Below are 18,070 nucleotides of genomic sequence, written 5' to 3'. Positions count from 1 at the left end.
CACTAGAAAATGACATGGGATTATTTCCCGCGGTTATCCACGGGGACGGGAACAGTGATGAATTTTGTCACCGTGTCATTCTCTAGTAACAGTATCTAATTCATGTTTTCTTGAACATTTGGATATTCCAACAATAAAACAATTGTCGCATTTCAGTTCTTTTAATCACTATCTGTTTAAAAATATGACTGATGTATCACTGAGAGTTCTAATTGTGATTTCATTCTTAGCTTCTATTCATTACTCTGCGTTAGCATGGAAGAAAGCCCAGGTTAACTGTTATTAAGAATAAAAAAAGAGTTAGACCCTGGGAAACCATCCATTACCACTGCACTTCAGTTCTAGCTAAGGTTATTGAATCTTGTGTAACAGAACAACTGAAATAATTTTTGGAATAGGATATTGGCTTGGATTTGGTCCAATCTAATTTTCACATTTGTTTTAGTATGGAAACAGTACCTGTGGCACTGTTAGATGAAGTGAGGAGATCTTTGGATCAGGGACATTCAGGATTTCTGTTCTTTCTTGATCTTACTACTGCATTTGATACTGTTTGCCTTATGTTGTTAAAATAATGACTTACAGAGGCAGTGGTAGGAGGGATGGCTCTTAAATGGATTATGTAATGGACAGAAATGTTGTTTTGATTGGAGAGGCGCATACTATAACATATGGTGGCCCTCAGGATTATCTACTCTCATTTAGTGGGGGGATGCACCAAAGTCAGCAATCGCTAAACCTGTTTTCACAGCTTTAGCGATGATTGCTGTTACCGACCCGATGCACAAAAACGGCCCACCGTGTGTTTTTCCTCTAGATAGCCCATTTTCCGATCCGGCCATGCAAATTAGCTAAAATCCCATGCAAAATAGCCATGCGATTGACGCACTACCCCCCCCCCCCCGAACCCTCCAAAAATGGCAGCGATGATGCATTGGGGAGGGGAAGGCCTGTCATTTAGACAGGCAGGCCTGAAGCAAGAGCCTGAGAGTGGGCTTCCTGCTTCCAACGTTTTAAAAAGGTATGGGGAGGTTTGGGGTGGCAGGAGAGAGTGGACATCTTTCCTGCAATATTTTGGGGGTTTGGGGGGGGCCTGGTGAGGGCATGGCACAGGGGTGTTCTGCATTGCAGGAGGGACTGGGCATCCCTCCTGCCATTTTTGGGGGTTCAGAGGGGGGATGGTGGCTGGGGGGTGCCTGGCTTGGGGGAGGCTTTTTTCTTTTTGTTTTTTTTTCTAATGGGACAGATTTTGCATGTGTAACACACACACACAATATCTGTGCTATTAAGAAAAGAAGCCCTAACAGCAGTGACAGGAGATTGCTTCCCCTGTCAATTTTTGAGGGTTCAGGGGGTGGAGGTGGTGCGTCCAGAGGCAGGAGGGAGTGAGCATCCCTCCTGCCATTTTTTGGGTGTTGGGGGGGGGGGCAGTGGCTCCAGAGTCCCTGGCATGGGGGGGTGTTCTACGTGGCAGGAGGGCTCTGCACATGTGTCAATTGCTCACTGAGCAATTGATCGGTTACGTTTGCATGCAAACTTGATAGTGCATCAATCACTGCTGGAGAATTGGCCAGAGAATCGACCAACGGTGATCAAGTCGGTATCGATAGTGCATCTAGCCTTTATTCTTTTAAAAATGTTTATTTCTGTTTAGTAGCAGAAATCACTAGAAAATGTGGCTTTAAGCATTATCGCTGTGCAAACAATGGTCAGTTTTTTTTTACTTCTTGCTGTTCTATTGGAAACAGTGGCTTAATGTTAAATACTGAAGAGACTGAAATTTGATAGATCTGAAAGGTTCTCCTGGACTGAGACTCTTTCTTGATATTCAGGATGAAAGAAAAAGCTCAGGGGTCCATTTTTTAAGCTGTGGTAAAAGGTGGCCTTGGTATACTCTTAAACAAGTTTTTTTTTTTTTCTGCGCACTAATACCATTTTCACCGTATCAGCAAAATAGCCAATTTTCCACTTTTTTCAATTAGTGGCCATGCGCTAAAGCAGCCATTACTGTGCAGCCATTACAAAAATGTAGCACATGAGCACTTCCTGCCACCTGTTTTGTAGGCAATAATGTCCCATGTGCTAACCAGTTAGTGCACAGTAATGCTAGCTGCACTAACTATTTAGCTTAGAAACGCTCACTCGCAGCCCCTCTGACACAGCCCTTCTACAGAAAAAAATAAATTTTTTTTAGCATGCATAGATCTCAAACTATCACAAAATGCCTGCGTACATTCTGTGGTAAGCCCTTTTAAGCTGTGGTAAGCACTTACTGCACCTTAGTAAAAAGAACCCTTAGGGTAGGATTGCCAGACATCTGGATTTCCCCGGACATGTCCAGATGGCTTTTCAAAACCCGGCACTTTGTTAGCATTAGCATGTGGCCATTACCACCCCCCCCCAAAAAAAAGCCACAGGAGTATTTAGGGCCTGATTCTATAAACCAGTGAATCGCAAACTGTGCTGTGGTTAGATTCTGGGGGTGCCGCGGCGAGATACGAGCTTGTCATTGCCGGCAACTCTCCTCCTCCCAGCCCCCCCCTTGGCGATGGAAGGGTTTCCGGAACTCGGAAGTTTGTCCGGGTTTTAGAAGGCTCCCTGAGCTCTGGGCCATATCTGGAGGGCCTCTGAGCATGCATGGATGTCAATGTCATGACATCATGCACATGCATATGATGTCATCAGTCGATGTCCGCACTTGCTCAGAGGTATGAGCCCACCAGGACAGTCAGGGAAAATGCTTGAGTACCTGAATGTAAATCACTTAGGCTATAAGTGGTATATAAATACTTAAATAGAAATAGGCTTTCTAGACATGGCCTTGAGTTTAGTGGTGAAAAATGTTTGTGAGACACTGCTATAAATGGTGCCTAACTCAATAGGTGCTAAGGAAAACGGCACCTACTTCATGTCATTCAAAGTTAGTTGCTGTTTGTACAGTATACCTATGAACTGCATGGCCCTTGACACGCACTAATTTGTTAGTGTGCACTAAATCCATTAGCTTGCCTTAGTTAAAAGACCCCTAACTGACATGCTGATATAGCTTTAAAAATGCATAGCACTGTGCCAAAGTAAAAAAAAAAAAATGCAGCCATGCAAAATAGCTGTTTGGCCATTCTTCAGTGTTAGCCATGATGAAGGCCTGTTTTTGGGCAGGAGTTTACTGAAGGGAATATTTTGAACTGCCAAATGTTTTCTAGCTTGACACCAGCTGCTTAGGACCTTTCCAATTGGAGAGAGACAATGAGATCCTGCAGTTTACATGCCAGATTTATCTCACTTCATTTAAGCTTCCTCCTACTCACTCCAATCACAGCCTCCTTTCAGGTCTGGCTTAGAATGTTTAAAAATGAGTAGGGAGAACCATTTTGTCAAGCTGTGATACCATAGTTTCTCTCACCAGTCACTGTGTTACTTATGCCATTTTTTTATTCCAGCTTGACAAATTCTCTACATTGGGATGCTCCTTAAGGATCCCTTAAAGTAGCCAGGACAATGGCTCAGATGTATCCCATGGCACAGGAGTGTCAGCAGCTGTTTGCTCAGCCCAAGGTAGATTTCATGGTAGTGCAGGTAACCAAAAACACGTCCCTACCAAGTGAGGGAGGCATGATATTAAAGGACATGCAGTATCATAGAGTGGATGCGATTTTTAAAAGACAATTTTAAATGCTAGCCTTGGGAATTAAGGCAGCTACAACTGCTTCCTTTTTGAATAACAAATTTTAAATAAACTTGGAAACGTAGGGACCAGTAGTCATAGAAGATCCATATCACTTTGCTCTTACGGCATAGCTCTTGAGAGTGTGGCATTAGCGCGCAAGAGATATTCAGAGGTAGTCCACAGGTTCTAAGAAGAAGGACTGGATTCTGAAAAATTTGGATGTGAGAAGAGTGCTTCTCCAATATCTTGAGGTCACCAATGGGTTCAGGCTATCTGACCATCTTTTTGTGTCCACTAGTCAGGCTAGATGTGACGCACTAGTTTCCACGGCCACAATCTCCAGTCACCAGTCTTTGTAAAGGCACATTTGACTAGAAGCATGACTTCCTGAGCTTCCTTGTAGGCAGAAGCTCAGGCAGTCTCCCCCCAAGAGATTTGTAGGGCAGCGACTTGGTCCTCTCTTCATACATTTTCCAAGTTTTACAGGGTGCATGTAATGGCAAGGGAGGACTCCGCCTTTGGGTCCTCAGTGTTATGAGCTGGCACAATGGTCCTGCCCTAGATTTCTGGGACTGCTTTTGTATGTCCTGTCTGTTCAGAATGACACAACTATTGTACTAGAAAAAGAGATTAGTTTCTTACCTTGCTAATATCTTTTCTAGTAGATAGGTGTGTGATTCTGTAGCCCCATCCTCTCAGTTATCTCCTGCACCTGCCTACTGTCTCAATCAGAAAGTTTCAGTCCAAACTGAAATTTGGATGTCAGGCATACCTTAAGGGTATGAAGAATAATCTATTGTTATTACAAATTGTGGTTTCATTTGAGCTCTATAAATGTTTCTGTTTGGTATAATTGTTTCACTGTTTTGATTGTTCAGTGTTCAGTGTTAAAGAACAAAAAATGAACCCTACAAAAGTGGAGGCAGAAAAATCACTAAACTAGAAAAAAAACCTCCCAAACCCCAAGAGAGGAAAATGACTAGGGGAAGGAGACAAAGACCAACTGAACACTCAATCAACTGTGTTAGAAATAAATAAATGCTTAAGCGGGAGAGCCCTCAGTCACACAGCCACCACTGGGAAACCCCAGGATGTTTCGCAGTTAACACTCTTCTGGGTGTAAATTCGCGTCAGCTTTTCCCTGGGGTTTCCCAGTGGTGGCTGTGTGACTGAGGGCTCTCCCGCTTAAGCATTTATTAATTTCTAACACAGTTGATTGAGTGTTTAGTTGGTCTTTGTCTCCTTCCCCTAGTCATTTTCCTCTCTTGGGGTTTGGGAGGTTTTTTCTAGTTTAGTGTTATAATTTTAAAGCAGATCAGAGCTCTAATTCGGGGATTTTCCCTGTACCCTGCCTTTACATGTGCTTCTATATAAGGTGTATCGCCTGCTTTGGTACAAACTGAAGGGGGCATCAGAGCCCTCTAGTGAAGGAGGAGGAATTCAAAACCTGTAGTGGATTCTTCCTGCATGGCTCATGAGCATGGAGATATTATCCGTCCATTCGAATGACACACCTATCTACTAGAAAATTTATTAGCAAAGTAAGAACCTAATCTCTTTTTACCACATTCTCTGGCAACAAATTCCAGAGTTTAATTACATGTTGAGTGAAGGAATATTTTCTCTGATTTGTTTTAAATTTATTGCTTAATAGCTTTCAGGTAGCCTGTGAAGATGAAAAATGCACCGGCATTTTTGTCCTGCAGACCTACAGCTAATTTTAAAAGCTATTCAGTGAGTTTCTATTAGGGCTAGATCAAATATTCATAATCAATTTAATTTGACCCCCAAATACATTATTTATATTTGACCAAATAGTAATTTAAATTTGAATACAAATAATTCAGACTTTACAGTGCTAACTCTTACTGAAGTTAACACTTGTCCCCCGATGTTCAGTGGAACTTTTATTTAGTGCTAAGAAAGGACCCTATAAAAGATATCCCATATTGCCACATTGAACAGAACCTATTTTTTATAAGGAATCAGTCTTTAAGTGAAAATTTTATCTGAATGTTCCTATGGTAAAGGGGATGGAACTCCTCTTGTATGAGGAAAGATTAAAAAGGTTAGGGCTCTTCAGCAGGGAAAAGAGACAGCTGAGGGGAGATATGATTGAAGTCCACAAAATCCTGAGTGGAGTAGAACGGGTACAAGTGGATTGAATTTTTACTCTGTCAAAAATTACAAAGGCTAGGGGGCACTCAATGAAGTTACAGGGAAATATTTGTAAAACCAATAGGAGGAAATACTTTTTCACTCGGAGAATAGTCAAGTTCTGAGGTTGTGATAAGAGCAGATAGCATAGCTGGTTTTAAGAAAGATTTGGACAAGTTCCTGGAGGAAAAGTTCATAGTCTGTTACTGAGAAAGACACGGGGGAAGCCACTGCTTGTTCTGGATTTGTAACATGGAATGTTGCTACTCTTTGGATTTTGGCTAGGTACTGGGGACCTTGATTGGCCAATGTGAGAACAGTCTGACCCAATTAGGCTATTCGTATGTTCTTTATGGTTAATGTGCTGCATTATCCTCCCCCCCCCCCCCGTTTTACAAAAGCATAGCACGGTTTTTAGCGCCAGCAGTGGCGGTAACAGTTCGGACGCTCATAGGAATTCTATGAGTGTCGGAGCTGTTACTGCCGGGGCTGGCACTATACACTGCGCTACGCTTATATAAAAGTGGGGGTATATTTACAATTTTCAAAATCATTTTTTAAAAATTTTCTGTTTATTGAATTATATTTTTAACCATGCATAAAATAACATGTCAGGAAATAGTGCCAGAAATAATATACAAATGAATTTCAATTTTGAAAATATACATCAATAATTTTCAAAATAATTTGATTATTTTCAAATGACTTATAACCTCCTTAAGATCTGTTTGAAGCCAGTTCTTTTTTGATTAGTTGAGCTTTTAGGTCAATTAATAAATTAGGGTCTTGCAGTATGATTTTGTTTGTTATAAAACAATATTTGACATGCCCTGATTTTACCCTCAGTGGACCAGGAATACCATTTCCAGGACAAATACTTGTTTTATCGATTTCTGGATGATGAACATGAAGATGCCCCAATGCTGACAGAAGAAGAGAAGAAGGAGAGTGATGAAGAACTGCAAGACACGTTTCTTTTGCTCTCTCAGATTGGGCCAGATGCTCATATGAGAATGATTCTCAGAAAACTGTAAGTAGCCCAGTTCATATTGTTTGTGCTTCCTGCTATCCAGTCACAGTAATAATAAAGTGGATTTGTAGCCCATCTTTCCAAATGATTCTCAAGGTGCCAAGAACATTATTGGTATTCTGGTGCTATGCCATGAGTCCTTTTCAATATGTCAGCAGGGAAGGCAGTAAAGCATATTATAGGTGAAATCTTTTTATTGGACTAATGCAGATATTTGTGACTTGCTTTCTTAAATATACTGCCTTCATCAGGTCCATGCAAAATTAATTAAGATGCGTATACAGCTACAGTGTGTTTTGGATTACTGGCTCAGTGAGGGAGATTTGATGTAGGTTCTCACACATGCAAATTTTCAATATCAAGAGCGTATAGCAGATGCTGCTTTGGCAAATAATGTTTTTCTAAATGTAACCCCTTTCTTGGTGATATGATCTAGGTGGTTGCCTTGTCAGTGTCCGGGGTTGTGGGGTAAAGAGCACACAAAGTATTTATTTGTTCAGGACCAGAGATGGACTCAGGAATATCCTGGCAGGCTGAGCAAGCACAGCATCAGACTTATAGCTTTAGAAATAAATTAATCCACACTAGTGGTCAACTTGAATCAAAGCAAAGAACATAAGAATATAAGAACAGCCTTATTGGGTCAGACCAATGGTCCATCAAGCCCAGTAGCCCATTGCGCCAGAAGACGTACGAGGAGAGAATGGAAGCCCTGAATATGTATACCCTAGAGGAAAGGAGAGACAGGGGAGATATGATTCAGACGTTCAAATACTTAAAGGGTATTAACGTAGAACAAAATCTTTTCCAGAGAAAGGAAAATGGTAAAACCAGAGGACATAATTTGAGGTTGAGGGAGGGGGGGGGTTAGATTCAAAGGCAATGTTAGGAAATTCTACTTTACGGAGAGGGTGGTGGATGCCTGGAATGCGCTCCCGAGGGAGGTGGTGGAGAGTAAAACTGTGACTGAGTTCAAAGAAGCATGGGATGAACACACAGGATCTAGAATCAGAAAATAATATTAAAAATTTAACTAAGGCCAGTACTGGGCAGACTTGCACTGTCTGTGTCTGTATATGGCCGTTTGGCGGAGGATGGGCTGGGGAGGGCTTCAATAGCTGGGAGGGTGTAGATGGGCTGGAGTAGGTTTTAACGGAAATTTCGGCAGTTGGAACCCAAGCACAGTACCGGGTAAAGTTTTGGATTCTTGCCCAGAAATAGCTAAGAAGAAAAAATTAAAAAATTTAAATTTAATCCGGTTGGGCAGACTGGTTGGACCATTCGGGTCTTTATCTGCCGTCATCTACTATGTTATTATGTCCTCACATGGCCAATCCAGGTCATTAGTACCTGGCCAAAACCCAAGGAATAGCAATGTTCCATGTTACTGATACAGAACAAAAGGTGGCTTCCCCCATGTCTTTCTCAATAACAGACTAAGGACTTTTCCTCCAGGAAATTGTCTAAACCTTTTCTTAAAACCAGCTACACTATCCACTCTTACTACAACCTCTGGCAATGCGTTCCAAAGCTTAATTATTCTCTGAGTGAAAAAATATTTCCTCCTATTGGTTTTAAAAGTATTTCCCTGTAATTTCATCAAGTGTCCCCTAGTCTTTGTAATTTATGATGGAGTGAAAAATTGATCCACTTGTACCTGTTCTACTCCACTCGGGATTTTAAATTACTTTGGAGGGAGTTCACTGCTGCCACCAGGAACTTCCCTCAGAAATCAAACCCCTCCTTTACTTCCATTGACTTCCTCAAATCTCTGGAAAGTTCCAGTGCCAGGTCTTCTAAGTTTCCAAACAGGTGCAGGAAAGAAAAGTTTACCTAAATGGCAACCTAGGAATTCTAGAGTTTCTTGAAAAAAAGAAACTGGAACAAAATGCTACCAGAATCTGCAGGCGGCCTGCTTTCATTAGCTGGACATCTAAAACAGAAAAGGCTGCTTAGGGCACACAGGCACAAAAAATAAAAACATTACCAGAGCTTGAGAACAGATGGGATGAATTCATACAGCTACTTTTTTGAAGGCCGCCTATATTTTTAGAGGCACCTTATTGCAGAATTGCTGTTTCTTGATAGGTACTTAAGTTTCAATTATTGCTGATTAAAAATCTTAATTGAGCTTATTAATCAATTTAGCTAGGTGCCTATCTAGTGGGCGCCTCCAAAATAGGTGCATATTATTAGGCACCGGTTAAAGAATTTGGGCCGAAGAGATTAGGATCACCTGGGACATCCCCATCCCACCTGATAAAAAACTGGTGCCAGAAAACCATATATAGTAGTACAAGAGAAAAACACCAGGACGACATTGATTATAGAGGTGTCACAGTCCCTGAATAAATTACTTGGTGAATTACTTGGAGCGAGAGAGAGAAGATCCTCAAGTACTAAGAAATGAGGTTTGAAACTAAGAAAATGTGGCAGAAAAATGCAGAAATAGTCCCCATTATTTTGGGTGCCACAGGATTGATTAAAAAGATCTTCTACATGCACCTGAATAAGTTGCCTGTACATATTACATCTTATGAACTCAAGAAAGAAGCTGCCTTTGGTACAATGCAAGTTCTACGCCAAGCGTTAGTAAATCTGAGAGATTTAGGTCATGCTCTACATTCCCTGGCTTAGGAGTGAGGTTTCATGCCTGTTATGGCATACACAAAGCTAAATATATATGGGAATTCAATCGTGTAAGCTAACCCATTTAGAGAAATTGCCCCTGAGAATTTTCCCAACCACAGGGCAAATGTACCTGCCTTTCCTGGTGAAACATATTTCAGTTGACTATGCATTTGCCCCTAGTATAACAGAACAGGGAATCTGCCTCAAGAAAACCCTCAGTAATTAACTATGCACGTATTCAACCTTAAACATTGGTGCAGAGTATAGCAGAGTTAACAGATTTTCTAGTGGAAGCATAACAAAGTAATAACTTTTAGTACAAACACAATTACCGGTACTGTACTTTTTAAAATTATCTCTGGTTTAGAGATCCTCTCAATATTCTCCTATGCAATGCAAATGCATATTTTTTTTTTTTTTTGTAAAACAGTAATGCAAGGGGCGTCCTTTTAGGAGGTACCTTTCCAACTGTAACTTTCTAAACAGATCTCCAGTTAGGAGATCAACACATCTGCTTATATGAACTTTTATTTCTTTATTAAACTCCCCCCCCAAAAAAAAAAAATAAATATATATATATATTAGTTTCTTGCACAGATTAAATGATCTGAACAAACAATTCAATACCCAGGCATTCTGCATTATGTAAACAGATTTGAAAAATTCCCATCACTTATGTTTTATTTATTGATTTATTTGAGTCTGCATTATCTAGACATTCTAAGTGGAGAAAGGCTAGATATTACATAAAGCCTGAAAAATAAAACATTAAACTTTCATATGGAAAACATTAACTGTCTCTGAAATGTAAAGCTGCTAGCTTCTTCAGTACTGTAAAAGGACACTTAAGCAATTTCTGTATTTGATTTTTGTCTACAGGCCTGGCCAGAGAACAGTAGATGACCTAGAAATTATATATGAAGAATTACTTCACATAAAGGCCTTATCTCACCTTTCTACCACAGTAAGTTCAAAGAATTGTCAATTGCTGCATCCACTGCTTGATTAAAAGATTTGTAGACAAAATAAAATAATGTCTCTTAGTAAGGCTGTCTTATACAGTATACAACATAACAACCCCCATAGTTTAAGATTTTTTTGGGTTGAGTGTTTATATGCCTTCCCTCCAACCACCACAATCATCACCATGAAGACCTTTGCCAGAAAGGTCAGCATCCAACTTCTTTAAATGGGGCTGATCTGCAGAGCAAGCAAAAGAAAAGATCTTGCCTTACTGTAGTATACATAAAAAAAAAAGGCAAGAGAAGTATCCTTCCAACCAGATGGACGTTTTATTCTTTAAAATACATATTGTCCCAACAAGGATCCAGGTTTCAGCATGGAAACGTGCCTTCCTCAGGGGACACTGAGAGCTGCTCTTTACAAAGCACAGGCTGAGGTTCTATTGAAGCTGGGTTCTGCAGTTTCTCTGTAGCTACATTTTCCACTCTGCTTCCTCTAGGTTTTGCCAGGCAATAGACAATTCTTCCAACTTTTGCAGATCCTTTTTCATGTTTCCCACTCCCTCCGAGGTGTCCACTCTGTTACAAATCTTGGTATCATCCACAAAAAGGCAAACCTTTTCTTCTAATACTTTGGCAATATCGCTCAGAAACATATTGAACTGAATCAGCCGCAGCACTGATCCCTGAGGCACTCCACTACTCACCTTTCTTTCATATGAGCAAATTCCATTAACTACCACCCTCTGACATCTGTCCGTCAACCAGTTTCTAATCCAGTTCCTCACTTTGGGATCTAACTTCAGTCCATCAAGTTTGTTGAAGAGACTCCTATGAGGAACCATGTCAAAGGCTTTGCTGAAATCTAAGTAAATTATATCTAGCACACTTCCTCGATCTAATTCTCTGGTTACTTAGTCAAAAAATTCAATCAGATTCATTGGGCATGGTTTATTTTTAGTAAAGCTCTATCACTGATCACTTTAAATAGATAATAATAAATATAATAAAATCACACTATCAAACTGGCTTCAAAAAGTGCTTTTAAGTGAACGCTCAGATCCACAACCTGAACTCTAGTGATTTTTCACGGAGTTCAGGTTGTGGGTCTGAGCATTCACTTAATAGCACTTTTTGAAGCCAGTTTGATAGTGTAATTTTATTATATATATTATATTTATTATTATCTATTTAAGGTGTTCAGTGATAGAGCTGTTAGTTTATCACCATTGGGTCATTTGAACTTCCCTAGTATATAGTGTAGTTTATCTTTAGTAAAGCCATGATCTTGTAAGCAATTAGATTATAGGAGTTTTACTATCCTCTCCTTCAGCAACACTTCCATTATATTTTTCCAATAACTGAAATGAGGCTTACAGGCCTGTAGTTTCCCGCTTCATCTCTGCAATCATTTTTGTGAAGAGGAACCACATCTGTTCTTCTCCAATCCCATGGAACCACTCCTGTCTCCAGAGATTGATTGAATAAATCTTTAGGTGGAGCTGCCAGAACCTCTCTGTGCTCCCTCAACATCCTGGGATGGATCCTATGGCTTTGTCCACCTTCAATTTTTCAAGTTGTTCTTAAACACTTTCTTCCATGAATGGTGTGGTATCCATGTCCTTCTCATGTGTAATTTTGCCAGCCAATCACAGTTCTTCTCTAGAGATTTCTTGCATGAACACAGAATAGAAGTATTTGTATAGCACGTTTGCTTTTTCCTCATAGTGAGTGGGAGGTACACAGTCATCAGTGACAATACAAAGTGTTGGTTATTGGGAGGGAGAGATACGAGGCTGGGAGGCATCATTAATGGGACTGGGAAGGAGGATGAGCTTAATGGCATTAGTGGGCTCATGGTAATAGATGATCAGATAGAAGCAGCTCAGAATAAGGGTTCAAGGCTACTCCATTAGAGGAGAAGATATATCCTTTTACATTCCTAAGTAAGAAATTGCTTTTTTGGGTCTGGCAAAGAGCCTTCATTAGGAGTCGTATATCCAGTTCCGGTTCAAGCGTGCAAGAGCCGCTGTGCGCTGTCCTCGAAAACAAGTACGGCTGGCACTGAAGATAAGGAGCAGCCAAGCTAGAAGGAAGATGGTTTCCAATTGTCGAGGTAACTGCCTGGGATCCCCAACTGACCAGAAAGACTTTCCCTCTGATGTCAGCTCTGACATCGGAGGGAAGCCCTCCAGTTGGCTTCGGCAGAGGGGGGCCTGGTGCGAGGGTGGGGAACTGCTGGACTTGCAGGCGATAGGGAAGGAGGGTATTGTGCGGGTGGCTGCAAGCGCAAGGAGAGCTGCCAGTGCTGATCCGGCTTCAGCGGAGAGGGGCATGCCCAGCTGGACGGCCCTGAACAAGTAAGGGAGAGAAGGGAAAACGTGGGACAAAGGAAGAAAATGGGAGAGGGAGGAGTGCTTTGGGACATGGGAGGGACATGAATTTGGGACAAAAGTTGGAAGGCAGCGAGGGGGGACATGAACTCGGGACAAAGAAGGAAGAGAGGAGACATGAACTTGGGACACAAGGGAGGGAATAGAAAGGGAGAATTGTTGGGAATGAGTGTGCAAGTGAGACTCTCTGAGAGGCAAAGATGGTGCACAAGGGGAAAGGAAGAAAGAGGAAAATTGTTGGGCAAAGAGAGAGAGAGAGAGAAAGGAGTGAGGTAAAGATACATGGGGAAGAGAAGGTTGAGAGGGAGAAATGTTGGATATGGTGGTGGAGAGGGAACAGAGGGACAGATTGAAGGGGATTGAAGGTGGCATGGTGCTGGAGAGGGGTGATAGAAGGAGAATTGGGCATGGGGCTGGTGGGCAATAGTGAAAAATGCTGCACATGATCCGGGGATGAGAGAGGGAAAAATGTTGGATATGGCAGTAGAGAATATTGTTTCTTTTTATACTTTAATACGAGATCGGTTGATTGTGGTATGTATGCGAAGTGCTAGGCGGATGGCTGTTGTGAACTGTGTGGATTGTTTGTGCTGGATAGTTATGGCTGTTGGATGGATGGGTGAGTGAGGGGTGCGGGGTTTCTAATAATGACAAAAATGTTTTTGCAGTCTTTGTTATCCTGAGGAGGGCCCTCTCGGGGGCGCCTTTGAGACTCATTGTGGCGAGACTCCTCCTTTTCATTCCTTCGATTGTTTGTTCATTCATGACGGCTGTTATGAACACACCTTTTCTGCTATGAAGCTTCTGTATTTCCTATTGTTTTACTATGTTGTTATACCTGTTATGTGGTTGTCTGCCAGACCACGGATGTGTGTTTTTGACTGCTTTTACAATAAAAATTATATATAAAAAAAAAAAAAAAAAAATAAGTTCAATATAAAATCATGACTATTTGAGGCTTCTGTGGATGGGATCAGATGGTTTACGGGGACGGGGCAGAGATAGGGTCTGAGCTCACAGGGACGGGGCAGAGACAGGAGCAAAATCTTTCTCCATGTCATTCTCTACCTCTACATCCCTTTGTATTTCTCTACATGAGCAACATATATTGATTCACCATTTTTGTCCAGTGTGTCATTCATAATTAGATTGTAAGCTCTTTCAAGCAGGGACCGCCTCTTGTGTGTTTAATGTACAGCACTGTGTGCATCTGGTAGCCCTATAGAAATAATAAATATGCGTAGTAAAACTCCTGAGCCATGGGAATGACCCAGTATCTAGAGATATTTGCTGGAGGGGTGTGGTTCTCATTCTATAAAATACATTCAGTCTTGCTCTTCAGATTATGCCATGAAGATTTACTAATGCACACATTATTTTCCACTTTCTGGCTTTATTAGAAAAGAGGTCTTACTAAAATATCCTTTTTTTTTTTTTAGAGACAAAGGCTTATCAACAGGGCCTGTCTAGTATAAACACATATTAAAGTGCATTAACAAAGGTTAATGAACAAGCCCAAAGTTCGATGGTGGTAATCATCATCAGCTTTATAATCAAGCAGGTATATCAGAATGTTCACTGATATAACACGTGCAAAAGTAGCCAAACTATACTGAACTTTTGCTTAGCCTTTATTCAGATCAGAACCTGAACCATTATTTGACAGTTTTCACTGAACCTGAATAGAAGTATTCTGATTACTGCTTCAGAATAAAGGTTCAATTGAAAACAGAAATACACTGATAAGCTGGCTGGCTCTAAAACTAGAATAATCAGTAGAATGCAATAGAGAATGTTATACTTTGTGAGAAGAATAAACATTTTTTTTGACATTTAAAGTGATGCCTATGGCAAAAATATTCAATTCCAAATTCCTTCAACTAGTTTATACTGAACTGCTGTGGTTACAGTTAATAGCCATGACATTCATGATTGTAAGGCCATAAAAAGAGAAATGGTGGATATAATAAAGTAATTGCATTATATCTTCATTAATTGTTTCTTTTTCTTCCTTTTTGGTAGGTAAAACGAGAATTAGCAGGAGTTTTAATTTTTGAATCTCACGCCAAAGCTGGAACAGTTTGTGAGTACATGAGATTTCTCTTTTACAAACTAACACACAGAAGTCATGCAAAACCTTTTCATTTGAGACTTGCCCCCCTAAAAAAAAGGGAACTGATACCATCATAGTTGTTATTTCTGCAGAATTCTCAAACCATGAACATGATGAAATTTCTGGAGATAAGTGGTCCATGTCATTTTTTAAATTTCAGGCCACAAAAAAGATATTTTGATTAGCTTCACAGCTGTATACCTCCTTTTGAGATGTATTCCTTTACAGCCTTTGAATTTTTGTCCTTTTAAAGGACTTATTTCATTCAGATATTAGCTGTGTTAAAGGTAAACACTTCTCAGTTAAACATGAAAGAGGAGTGTGTAGCGCAGTGGTTGGATCTACAGCCTCAGCATCCTGGGGTTGTGGGTTCAAACCCCGCGCTGCTCCTTGTGACCCCGGGCAAGTCACTTAATCCTCCATAGCCCCAGGTACGTTAGATAGATTTTGAGCCCACCGGGACAGATAGGGAAAATGCTTGAGTACCTGATTGTAAAAACCGCTTAGATAACCTTGATAGGCGGTATATAAAATCCTAATAAAACTTGAATGAAGCTAGATGTTGGGCTATGTGCAGTGGGCCTGATATTCCAAAGGGTTTAATTGGGCAGGAAAGGTTCCTACCTGGTTAAACCCCACTGAGTGACCTTGCACCAAAGCGGTTACTACTGATGAATATCACCGCTAACTGACTATCTCCTAACTGGTTAGGTTAGGGCTGGGCCAAGGGCAGAACCTGGGCAGAGTGCATACTTAGCTGGTTAAAGGCATTTTTCAGTCCACTGACCAGCTAAGCAACCACATAACCCCCACCCCCCTTTTTTTTAGAGCCGTGTTAGGGTTTTATTATCTCCAGCTGTGGTGGTAAACGCTCCAACGCTCATAGAATTCCTATGAGTGCTGGAGAATTTACTGCTGCGGCTGGAGATGAAAAAACACTAATGCTGTTTCATAAAAGGGGGGAGGGGAGAATTAGGGCAGCAAAAAGGCTGTCCTAACTCTGTTAAAGTTAACCAGGCACTGGTCTGAATATCGGCTGGTGCCCATTTAACTTCTGGTTGACTGCTGATACCCAAATATTTAATGCCGGAAGCCATGTGTGCCCCAGCATTGAATATCCAGGGTCAGGTCAGTCCGCAGCTGCAAACAGCTACGACACTGCATACCACTGTGGGCAGTCTTCATTATGGGCCCTTTCTACAAAGCCACGGTAACGATTCTGCTGCAATAAATGCACCGAAGCCCATAGGAAATGAATGGGCTTCAGAGCGTTTACCGCAGCAGAATTACTACCATGGCATTGTAAAAGAGGCTCTATATTAATGATGGAATTGTGCCAGTCTGGAATTAGAGGAAAATGTCATTCTTTTAACTGAATTAGTGGTTAGCAGCATCCTAAGTTGAAGTTATCATGTTTCCCTGCACTCTTTTTCCACTGCTAATTTATCATGCACAGAAAATAAACCTCCATTAGCACCATAATAAGCAGGGGTAGAATCCAGACTGTATAACTAGTGCAGAACTTTTTTATCCATTCATTTCTGCATATGTAACCTTCAAAATTATTATTTGAGGAGAACTTAAAATTTTGTCACAACAGAGTACCATGTTGACATGAGCCTAATCTATCATTTCCTCAGACAGTTTACCATTTTATACATGCTTTAAATGCTATATTTTTAATTCAGATCATCAAATGAAAGTAAATCCGGAGATCAGGCAGAAAAATGATGAGGAGAACAGTTGGCAGACTAGATAGGTTGAGTAGTTATTGTCTGACACTTTCAAGAAGCTTCTGTGCATTTCATCAATCCAATTTCCATGTTTTCTACTCCAGCAAAGATGTGTGTTAAAAGCCCCTTATGATAGATTCTTGGGGATATTAAAATCCAGTAGTTAAGAGACAATGGGCTAGATGCACTAAAGTCAGTGATCGTCGCTAAACCTGTTTTCACAGCTTTAGCAACGATCTCTTTTACCGACCAATGAACAAAATGGCTCACTGTGTTTTTTTCCCCTCGATCGCCCATTTTTTGATCTGGCCATGCAAATTAACTAAAATCCCAAGGGAAGGGGCCATAGGCTCCTCCCCATGCATCACAAGGTGCACCGGGGATGGGAAGGCCTGTCATTTTGTACAGGCGGGGCTTGGAGCTGAAGGCATGTGCTTCCCTCCAGCTCCCAACATCTAGCTGCCATGGGGTGGTTGTGGTGCTAGTTTGGGGGGGGGGCATTGGGGAAGGCCTTAAAGACAGGTTGTTCAAGTGCTGATAATCAAAACGGGTTTTAGACGTATCTAAAATCAGCTTAGGCCTTTTCAGTATCACTCTACGCCCAGAGCTGAAAGGAGTGTTTTAGGAGGAGTGGTGAGGGCGGGATTTGGGTGGGATGTGGGCTGACCTAGACTTAGTCGTACTACAAGATTAACCAAAAGTTTAATGAGACAGCCTAGACGGAGCTAAAAACAGGTGTAAGTGCCCAGAAGGTATCCAAAGTGACCAGATAACCACTACAGACACAAAGTATAGACCCCCCACACAATCCCCCAGTGATCACTGACCCCCCTCCCCCGCACCCCCATAAAAATCGGAATAAAAGTGTACATACCAGCCTCCAGAACATCAGCATCTGGCATAGGAAAGCCTAGTAGAGCTGCACAGAGGTGGCTTAAGTAATCTGGGGAGTGGGCTAGTGAACCATAGAGAGGAAGACCCAGACCCATAAGCCACTCTAACCATTGTGTTCATGGTGAAACATATGCACCCACTAAAATCTCCCAAAACCCTATCGTACTGCTATATAGGTGGTACCTGCAGTCATTAAGGGCTATTGGAGTGGTAGACAGGTGGGTCTATTAGGTTTTGGGGTGTTTTTTGGGGGGGCTCATCATGACCTATAAGGGAGATGTGGTGAGATGTTTATGTGGCACCATTTTTGTGAAGTTCACAGCAGTGCCCTGTAAGGTGCCCCTGTCACTAATGTGTTGCCATGTCTGGGTGTCCAGTCCATCACTTTGCTGACCCCTCCCACATCTATAAGGTCTTGTTCTAGGCTTTTTTGACTTGGATGATTTTTGAGACAAGAATGGTATATAAAGATAGACGACTTAGCAGTCTG

At 41.3% G+C, this 18,070-nt stretch overlaps 1 protein-coding gene across 9 annotated transcripts in view; it reads left to right on the top strand.

The window, feature by feature from the left end:
* RAPGEF4 (Rap guanine nucleotide exchange factor 4) overlaps positions 1–18,070 on the top strand; it is a 251,957-nt gene that overhangs the window by 128,476 nt on the left and 105,411 nt on the right. For all 9 annotated transcript variants that reach the window (XM_033947094.1, XM_033947091.1, XM_033947092.1 and 6 more), the window contains 3 exons: positions 6,671–6,854; positions 10,365–10,449; positions 14,863–14,923. In XM_033947094.1, the coding sequence (XP_033802985.1) occupies positions 6,671–6,854; positions 10,365–10,449; positions 14,863–14,923 (330 nt within the window). The remainder of the gene's footprint in view (positions 1–6,670; positions 6,855–10,364; positions 10,450–14,862; positions 14,924–18,070) is intronic.

Source organism: Geotrypetes seraphini, chromosome 5 (genome assembly GCF_902459505.1).
Source record: "Geotrypetes seraphini chromosome 5, aGeoSer1.1, whole genome shotgun sequence".
Classification (NCBI taxonomy): domain Eukaryota; kingdom Metazoa; phylum Chordata; class Amphibia; order Gymnophiona; family Dermophiidae; genus Geotrypetes; species Geotrypetes seraphini.
Note: the sequence above shows the minus strand (reverse complement) of the source record. Positions and strands in the feature narration are given on the sequence as shown.